Source organism: Panulirus ornatus, chromosome 2 (assembly GCF_036320965.1).
Source record: "Panulirus ornatus isolate Po-2019 chromosome 2, ASM3632096v1, whole genome shotgun sequence".
Taxonomy (NCBI): Eukaryota; Metazoa; Arthropoda; class Malacostraca; order Decapoda; family Palinuridae; genus Panulirus; species Panulirus ornatus.
The window spans coordinates 89577169-89587817 of NC_092225.1; the positions used below are offsets into that span (position 1 = coordinate 89577169).

A 10649-nucleotide genomic window follows, 5' to 3' on the forward strand; every position below is an offset into this window, starting at 1 on the left:
ATAATTGTAGCGGAACCAGAAGAGTCCGGGAGCCGACATATGTGGGCGGCTTGGTTTGGTTGGCTTCTTTGTTGGGTGGGAGAGAGAGAGCGAGCATTTTCTTCGCCCGCTGCTGCTGGCTGGTATTTCCTCTGTCTCCTCCTCCCAACCTCCCGCCAGAATTTCGTGCAGCGATCCTGACAGTGGCCCACCTTCCCTGTGTATCCCACACGACCCCGTGACCGGGACCTTCGTGCCTTTCATTTCACCTCATGTTTATGAGGCTCACGGTCGGCATACTTTACCTCACACGCCAGGGCGAGGTGAGCATCCTGGCCAGAGTCGGGCGCGACGTGAATCTAAGCTGGGTTAATAATTCAAGGGTAGGTTAGCGCAGATGTGGACAGCCTTGCCGCTGACGGGGTCTCTCAGATGGGGCGAACAGGAAAACCGCTAGTGATCTCGCTACAAATCAGATAGACGGTCTGAGACAGAGTCAGCTCGTTGGACGTCAGTTGTGCGGTAATGAATATAGACAGAAGCCAAGAGTAAAGCCAGACACAGCCAAGAGAGCCCCGAGATGTCTCAAAGGCACAAGCCATTCCCGTTATTGTCTCCTCCAGACACTAGGGGAGCGACGAACAAAACAGCAACGTGCGTAATTCGGCGTTCGTCATGTGTAGGTTATACGCTAACAACGCGGGGACCAGAGAGAAATACTAGTAGTCAGAGCGCCAGTGCTTGCTGGGAGCAGGACGAGTCGGCTGGGAGAGTGACAGCGCTTTAGGCCCACGAAGTCCAGGTCACACCGACACAAGGGAATCTCTGCCGGTATTCTCGAGACGACCAATTGTATGAACCTCCCAATCCGGGAGGTGGTGAGCTGTGGTGTATACAGCTGGTGACACACGGCAGGCAGGCAGGCACCTACTGCCAACACTTCTCCAGCTGTGGCCACACGTTCCAACACCGAGGCAACTCAGTCAGTGTGATGGGGGTGAGCAGGTGAGTGTTGTTCTCAAGATTCGGAGGGTCTACCTCCCGTTAGCCACAGCTTTCAGGTTCCCCATCCCCCTCGTCCATGTCCGCTGATCTCCACAACACAACAGTCATGAGTACACCTAGCATTACCAGGGAAGGAACACCTGTACACCTGTGGTGTAGAGGTTACCATACAGCACCTGCCGTGCTGGCGTGGCATTCCACTAGTCTTGGGTCACGTTAGGAGGGAAGACGACGACGACGACGACGAATGGTTGAATGTGATGTCTGTACAGCCAGGTGTTGTGTAGTGAGGTGCCGGGAGGCAGTGAGGCCCAGCGGGAGGATCGATCCTGCCGTCACACACACACACACACACACACACACACACAAGGCCTTCTTACCCCACACACATACACGACACTGACCCCCACCCCCCCCTCCGCCGCCCTACCTCCTCCCCTACAGTGCCTCGACACCAGGCCATCACGACACGTGCTCGCTCACGGACGACGTCGCCTGACGCAGGGTAACGTCCGTCGTCACAAGGGGAAAGCAATGATACGGTGATGTGAGCAGTCAACACCCGTCAGCGTACAGTGCGAATCAACGTGTGAGTACTATCAGCAGGAAACACGATATATATATATATATATATATATATATATATATATATATATATATATACAGTTTCACTATGGACGTAAGACAGTCATCTTGGTCGACGGGAGGAGAACCGAATAGTGAAGAATAAGCAAGAGCGCGAGGAGCGGGCTGGGGGTCCCCCGTGCTAGTGTTAGAGTAAACAAATGTAAAGATAAGCGCGGGTTCCTCAGCACCGGGGCCCCCAGGCAGCAGGGTGGGGGCCCCTGTCTACATGCAGGACCCCCGGGTGGCCAGCCGAAGACCCGTGTCAACACGGGGGGCCCCCCTGGTGTGCAGCTTGGGGGCCCATGTTCACAAGCAGAGACCATTGCCAGTTACGGGGCCGCCCCTACCATGATCACCACCCACACCCCGTGCACGAAGCTCCACACGTGCACCCTCTGCCACAACACCCACCTACACCCCGTGCACGACGCTCCACACGTGCACCCTCTGCCACAAGACCCACCCACACCCCGTGCACGACGCTCCACACGTGCACCCTCTGCCACAAGATCCACCCACAACCCGTGTACGACGCTCCACACGTACACCCTCTACCACAACAACCACCCACACCCCGTGCACGACGCTCCACACGTGCACCCTCTGCCACAAGACCCACCCACACCCCGTGCACGACGCTCCACACGTGCACCCTCTGCCACAACACCCACCCACACCCCGTGCACGACGCTCCACACGTGCACCCTCTGCCACAAGACCCACCCACACCCCGTGCACGACGCTCCACACGTGCACCCTCTGCCACAACACCCACCCACAACCCGTGCACGACACTCCAAAATGCAGTTTGTCCACTGACACAGTTAATAAGGTGGAGAGGTGGAGAGAGGTGGGGGGATGGTAGTGTAAGGACGGGGGCGTGGTGGTGTATCAGCTCTGGTGTGGTGGTGGAGGGATGAATGCGTGGTAGCGGAGGGATGGAGGCGTGGTAATGGTGGTGGAGGGATACGGGCGTAGTGGTACAGGTGGAGGGATACAGACCCGTAGTGGTACAGGTGGAGGCGTGGTAGTGGAGGAGCGTAGGCGTGTAGTGGAAACAGAGGAAAGGTGATGGAGGGAAGAGAATGTAGAGGTGGAGAAACCAAGACGTGGAGGTGGGGAGTGGAGGGGGGTTGGAAGGAGCAGGCGTGGTGGAAGAGGTGGGGGCTTGGTGATGGAAGGATAGGGGTGGTGATGAGTGGTGGTATCGGAATGGGGACGTGATGATGAAGGGGGGGATGGTGATGGAGGCTGGATTCGAGGCGGTGGAGGCGGCAGGTGTGGTGGAGGGGAGGAGGCGGGAGGCGTGGTGGTGGAAGCGGAAGGAGTGGTTGTGGAGGCGGGAGGAGTGGTGGTGGAGGCGGGAGGTGTGGTGGTGGGGTTGGGAGGTGTGGTGGTGGAGGCGGAAGGCGTGGTGATGGAGCGGGAAGCGTAGTGATGGAGATGGAAGGCGTGGTAGTGGAGGCGGGAGGCGTGGTGGTTGAGGCGGGAGGTGTGGTAGTGGGGGGCGGAAGGTGTGGTGGTGGAGGCGGAAGGCGTGGTGATGGAGCGGGAAGCGTAGTGATGGAGATGGAAGGCATGGTAGTGGAGGCGGGAGGCGTGGTGGTTGAGGCGGAAGGTGTGGTAGTGGGGGGCGGAAGGTGTGGTGGTGGAGGCGGAAGGCGTGGTGATGGAGCGGGAAGCGTAGTGATGGAGATGGAAGGCGTGGTGGTGGAGGCGGGAGGCGTGGTGATGGAGGAGGGAGGCGTGGTGATGGAGGAGGGAGGCGTGGTGATGGAGGAGGGAGGCATGGTGATGAAGGCAGGAGGCGTGGTGGTGGAGGCAGAAGGCGTGGTGGTAGTGGCGGGAGGGGTGTTGGTGGAGGCAGCGAACACAGATGATCCACTTTGACGACCTCACAAATAACACATCCACTTCAGCCACAGCTGGGTCGATATCTGCTCCCCCCCCCCCACCCACCTGTATCGTGGTCACCTGCAGTGTACCTCTGGCTGGTACCTGCAGTGTACCACTGGTTGGTACCTGCAGTATACCACTGGTTGGCACCTTCAGTGTACCACAGGTTGGCACCTGCAGTGCACCACTGGTTGGTACCTGCAGTATACCACTGGTTGGCACCTTCAGTGTACCACTGGTTGGCGTCTGCAGTTTACCGGTTGGCACCTGCAGTGTACTGGTTAGCATCTGCAGTGTACAGGATGGCACCTGCAGTGTGCCGCTAGGCACCTGCATAGTACCGGTTGGCACCTGCAGTGTACCGGTTGGCATCTGCAGTCTACCGTTAGCATCTGCAGTGTACCGGTTGGCATTTGCAGTACGTCACTGGTCACCTGCAGTGCACCGCTGATCACCTGAAGTGTACCGGTTGGTACCTGAAACGTACCGCTGGTCATCTGCAGTGTGTCATTTGTTACCTACAGTGTACCGCTGGTCATCTCCAGTGTACCACTGGTCCCCCTGCAGTCTACAACTGGTTATCTGCGGTGCGTCGCTGGTCACCACTGGCACCTGCAATGTACCGTTGGTCTGCAGTGCACCGCTGGCCACCCGTAGTACAATGATCGCCTGCAGTGTACAGCTGGTCATCCGCAGTGTACCGCTGGCCACCTGTTGTATACACCAGTGCAGTGTACCGCTGGTCACCTTCAGTGTCCTTTGCAGTGTACCACTGGTCTCCTGCAGTGTCCCGTTGGTAAATCACCATCAGTGTACTTATACAGTGTAGGTGTGTGGTGGTCGGCGGCCGGGCTGGCGGGCGGCGCGGGCAATGTTACAGAAGACGGTGGTGAGGACGACTGCGTCGAGGTCTGCGGCAGGAGCGGCGGCGGGGGCGGCGGCGGCGACCCGCGACCGGTGGCTGGCTGGGCCTTCTTTATCATCAGGCACTCGAGCGACAGCAGAGGAAACGGTACGACAAGTGGACAGATCCAAGTCACCCGTACGGTGAGCGAGGTACGGGACGGTGCAACCCTCTCCAACACGACGGTACGACTGTCTACCACAACGGTACGACCCTGGGGTGCGGATGACCTGGGCTTCTGACATGAATCAGTTGGGTGAGCTTAAATGACATGACGAACCCACATCATCACTACATGTGGTGGTGACGGGCCTACAGAAAACGGATAGGGATTTCCATGAATCTAGGAGACGGAAGTATTGCCTGGTCACCAGTCCATTATACATATAAATACATATATATATATATATATATATATATATATATATATATATATATATATATAATATATATATATATATATATATATATATATATATATATATATATGTGTGTGTGTGTGTGTGTGTGTGTGTGTGTGTGAAATCGCAACTCAGCAGTGTTTCCGATGATTTCATTTAACATGTAATTTTTCTATACATGCTACACTACATGTATCGCAAGCACCATCCGCCTCAAGTGAAAACAGTTCATAAAGTTTTTTAAATCTCAACACCAACACAAACATTTCGTCTCTCCTGTGCCATTCTCGACTACACAGTCGAGAATGGCACAGGAGAGTCGGAATGTTTGTGTTGGTGTTGGAATTCAAGAAACTTTGTGTATTGTTTGCACCTGATGAGACAGATTGTCTCCATGAAACATGTAGTGTCCATATATAAATATATATATATATATATATATATATATATATATATATATATATATATATATATATATATATATTATCCCTGGGGATAGGGGAGAAAGAATACTTCCCACGTATTCCCTGCGTGTCGTAGAAGGCGACTAAAAGGGAAGGGAGCGGGAGGCTGGAAATCCTCCCTTCATTTTTTTTTTTTTTTCCAAAAGAAGAAAGATAAAGGGGCCAGGTGAGGATATTCCCTCAAAGGCCCAGTCCTCATCCTCTGTTCTTAACGCTACCTCGCTAATGCGGGAAATGGCGATTAGTATAAAAAATATATATAATATATATATATATATATATATATATATATATATATATATATATATATATATATATATATATATATATATATATAAAGATGATCTTGTCTGAGAGATTGAGGTGTGTTCTCCCTGCTCCCGCCGTAACCCGAGGACACACCAGTGCTATGCCACTCCCCACCACCCAACTTCCTCCTCCATTTCTGTCACGAGCCTCCCGGCAGGTGGCTCTTGCCCCGTGACGTCACACGGAAGCTTAGCTACGCCAGAGACACTTAAGAGCACCAACGTCCGACCTCTGAGCTGCAGTGTGTGGCCTCTGATCACATGGAGAAGACCCCCTGGGTAGGATGAAAAGTGACCCAGGGGTCGTAACGTCGTGCGCGGGAGGCTGTGGAGGGGGAGGAGAGAGAGAGAGAGAGAGAGAGAGAGAGAGAGAGAGAGAGAGAGAGAGAGAGAGAGAGAGAGAGAGAGAGAGATTTTTACGACCGAGAGAAACGCAACAGTAGAGAGCTGCTGCTGACGTGAGGAGGACGCTCATGCACCTCAAATGAGGCACCTCCAGTCATCTCTGGTGGTGACTGCTGGGTTGAGGAGGCCAGACCACAGCAGGCCCATCAGTGCCGCAGGCACGCTTGCCACGGGAGGAAATGTCTGTCGCTGTGGGCAAGACCGGAGGCATCACGCTGCTCCGGCGTATCCTGACTCAAGTCAAGGATGTGTCAATGAACGTGTCACACTAGGGCTAAATGTCCCCAGCTGATCCCATGCGTCATACTGACCCTACACTCCAGCAGACGATCACTGAAGCAAGTCTCCCGTGTGCAACTTATCGCAAGATAGTTTCGGGTACTCTTCTACTCCTCACAGCTTGGTCTAAAACCTTCCCTTAACGTACGTATACCTTATGATGGTGTCGGAGATCTTCTATCCCTACCAATGATGGGTCTGGGACCCCCTTTCTTACCTTACGACGGTGTCGGAAGTCTTCTACCCCTAAAGCTCGGTCTGGGACCTCACCTTACGTCTATACCTTGCGATGGCACTGGAGGTAATCTGACCCTACTGCTCCGTCCGGGATCTTACCTTACGTATATCTTGCGATGGTGTCGGATGTCTTCTACTCACACCGCTGGGTCAGGGACCTTACCTTACCTATACCTTAGGATGGTATCGGAGGTCTTCCACCTCCACCGCTGGGTCCGGGACCAAGCTATCGTGTTGCAGCTACTTCCATTAATGCAGGAGTTACACCCAGTACAGGACTCGCGGCTTACACATGGTCCAAACACTGGCGCTGCACTGCCAGCCGTACGCGCCACCGACACTGTACGTCTGTCACGTCACGTAATGACGCATCTGTGTTCACTGGGCAGGTTTCTTATCCAAGCCTTCACTGAGGACAGGACTGCATCATTAACTTAATCATACACATTTATCCGTCTATACCATACAAGTCAACCTAATAATTAAGAGAGCATTTCCAGGCCAGCCTCAGGAGCGGCCTATCCTTGGAACACACAGCCTACGACGCTTTGACACAACACCTTTTGAGAAGGATAAACAGAGAAGAAACACTAACCAACTTATGCCGGGAGTAATTATCAATCAAGGATTATCGCATCCACAGTCAACACGATTATCTCTTCCTCACGATGGGTCCTGACGCTTGAAGAGCACTGATGTTGGTCCTCATCCCCTGAGGGAGAACAATACACCTGCGTGCCATTCACACCGCCGCCTGCCCTGGCCCGAACCCACCCTCACCTTGTCACATGGATGTGGTGGCCAGCCAGGCACATTCTCACTAGCCTGGTCATCCGACTGGTCTCGCCCACCCTGTCCCGTCCCGTCCCGTCCCGCCTCCTCCTTACCTACGTTACCAGCACAACACCGCGGCCCCAGCGGTCCCGCCCTCCCCTACTCACACAGCCCTCAACCCTAAAAAGCGTGGCCCTGCACTTACTCGTCAAGTCCTCTCTGCAGTTCAAGAGTACAAAAAAAAAAAAAAAAAAAATGCTTCCAGTCTCAATAAATGGCCACAGGATCATCAAAATGCATGATCTCACTCTCACTAAATGCTGACAAATATGTGGCCAACCCGCTGGCAAACGCCACGTCCATAAGAGAGACACCCAGTCGTCCCGCCGCGACAGTGAGGCAACGCTAACCAAGATAAATAAAAACTTAGGTGAACTACAGCACACCACACCACACCACAACAAAGGTGTGTATACTTACTCTTCACTAGACGTCAACACGTCACCAAGAACCTAGCCAAACGGCCGAGGAGCAATGTGACAGCAGGGGAGTAAGTGCTTTGGATAAGTGGCATAGCAAGCGAGATCCAGCGGCACCAAAGGCTTCATCATGACGGCGGGGAGGACCTGTGACAGGAGGCGGGCCTGTCCTGACAACACCTGTGATCATTCAACATCATAATGTAAGGCTGGCGAGAAGCAAGAAGGCATGGCGTGAGGGACGGGTTGAGGCGCGCTCTGGGGCGCAAGTCTCCCAGCCCGGGATTTAAGGGATGAGGCTTTGTTTACAAACAATGACCTGATGATCGGTTGTACTACAGCACACGGACACCCTGGCCCCCCTCGCCGGCCCCGGCCTAGCCCCGGCCATACTACCCCCTAGCTTCAGGCCAGTCGTAACGAAGCGAAACGAAAGACAGGATTAATGTGAGAGTAGGAAGGCTACATGTGAGGCGACGGGCTCACACGGAACACCATCAACAAGGGAGGATCGACCGGCGGGGCAACGAGTTCCCCCCAAGGAGAGGCCGGCGTGTCTCCGGGCTTGTCACGACACCAGAAACATGACAACACTCATTTACAGCAGCTGACCATGACTGTCGCCATGTTTAAACTATGGCAAGGCTCCCGCTGCCAACGGAGAGGGTGTGGGGGGGGGGGGGGTTCATGATGACGTCGAGACTATGGCCCACCTACAAAAAGTTGGAGTGGTTTTAGGTGTACTACTGGCGGTGTTGTCCTCCCCTGCTCGAACCACCACCTGCTAGAGAGAACCAAAACTCCCAGCACTCACCACACACTCTAAGTATTCACCACACACTCACTGTAGTAACTAGACAATCACTATACACCACCACCAATCACTATCTCCCTCCCAACACTCACACTATAAACTGTCAACACTTGAACATTGCACTCCAAACTCACAGTATACTGCCAACACTCACCATACATTGTCATCACCCACCATACACCACCAAAAACTCGCCATACACTGCCAACACTCACCATACACCACCAACACTTGGGCTTGCTGTGTGAGGGTGGCCCGACGCTTCACACGTCCTGCACATCTTCGGTCGCAACACATGGCTTCATGACCAGTCCTGGTGGAGCAGGTGTTTCCCACGCCACTATGAAAGACTGTCGTGTAAACATGTTGTACTGTGGCCAGCAACACCTGGCCAGGTGGTGGTCCCCCTAACATACAGGCCAACATCACTCTAGCACCAACAACATCTGCAGCAACACACAAAAAACAGGCACAAAAACAACTTTATTTACCTGAAGAAGGCGGGGTTCATGGGCCCTGGTGGGCCACCTGGACCATGCATTGGTATTCCTGGACCCGGTCCACCGGGGCCTGGACCGGGCATCATGCCGGGACCTGGGCCACTAGGGCCTGAGGGCCCCTGCGGTCCGTTGGGCATACTGTGACCTGGCATACCCGGGCCACCTGGACCACCGGCACCAGGTCCTGATGCACCTGGCCCCACTGGTCCTCCAGGTCCCCCGGGGCCACCTGGACCATGGAGGAAACCAGCGGGGCCACCCGGTGGGCCGTGGCCGGGGTGCGTCCCGAGCCCCACAGGTCCGCCCTGGGGGCCGTGGGGCATGCTCCCCGGTCCCACAGGGGCAGTGTCCCCACTAAGGGGACCCTGAGGGCCCACGGCGCCGGTCATCATGTGCTGGGGTGGGGTCAGGCCGTCATGGTCCCCGGGGGCCCCCAACCCCGTGGTGACGGGCTGCTTGCGTCGACCCGTCTTGATGGGCATATAGCGATGTGTTCAGCCTTCTCAGGCCACCATAGAGTGCGGCCCGGGCCACTCTACACCGTCACCACTACACCATGTGGACGGCGGGCACACACAGTGACACTAGCACCTGTCACAGGGGGGCGGCGCCCCTCACTAGCGACACCACTTCCTGCACCTCATCCAGCGCGGACACTGTGGTGGGTGGCGGGCCATCAACACTGGACACGTGAGGGTGGCCACCAGCACGGGCGGCGGGCTGGGGCAGCGGGCGGCGGAGCAGCAGCGGTGGTGGCAGTAACTGGCGGGTCTCGGCCTCACTGTAGCGGGCTGCTGCTGCTGCTGCTGGCTCTCTCCCGCGCCTCTCTCACGCGCACACCTCGCCTCTCTCCCTCTCTCTCTCTCTCCTTCTCCCTCACTCCCTCTCTCTCTCTCCCTCTCTCTCTCTCACCGTGCCGCGCGCCTCCTAGCCTCTCCCGGGGTGCCGTGTAATCCTCACACACGTCAATCAATGAATCTTGAGCGGCGAGGACGACATGCACACGGCGGAGGGCGGCGCAGGACCCACGCGGCCGCCCGGCATCGCACACAACAGCCACACACACACACGCCGCCGCCGCCGCCGCCGCCGCCACCCCCCAACCCCACCGTGTGGCGGGGGGTGCGCGCGCGGGGGTGAGGAGGGACAAACGTTGCTGCGTGCCGCGCCTCCCTAACTTGCCCCCACACTACACCCACCACGCAACCCCACCGCCCCCACCAACACAGCAACGCACGCACGCCATCTCCCAACGCCATAGTACTTCCCACGCCTGCACGCCACCTGCCAACGCGGCCAATACTGGCCAGGAAAACACTATCAGGAACCTGAGAAAGGGAGGGCGGGAGGGGGGAAGGGATGGATGGGTGGGGGAGGGAGGGGGGAGGGGATGGATGGTTGGGGGAGGGAGGGGTGGTCGGGTGGTGGTGGTAGGGTACCAGTGTGGTGCCCCCTACAGCCAGTGGTACCCCCCTAACCATCCCCGGGCGCCCTGCCCAGTACAGCCAGGTAACACTACCGCCGCCACACCGCCCCGCATACCAGCCCCACACCCCTTCCCTCCACCACCAGCCCGC

The 10649-nt window shown here is 56.0% G+C and overlaps 1 protein-coding gene across 1 annotated transcript in view; it reads right to left on the minus strand.

Annotated features, from left to right (window-relative positions):
- Chi (LIM domain-binding protein 2 Chi) overlaps positions 1 to 10259 on the minus strand; it is a 362970-nt gene extending 352711 nt beyond the window's left edge. The window contains exon 1 of the mRNA XM_071679453.1: positions 9064 to 10259. Within this exon, the coding sequence (XP_071535554.1) occupies positions 9064 to 9554 (491 nt within the window). The 5' untranslated portion in view covers positions 9555 to 10259. The remainder of the gene's footprint in view (positions 1 to 9063) is intronic.
- Positions 10260 to 10649: the final 390 nt, after the last annotated feature.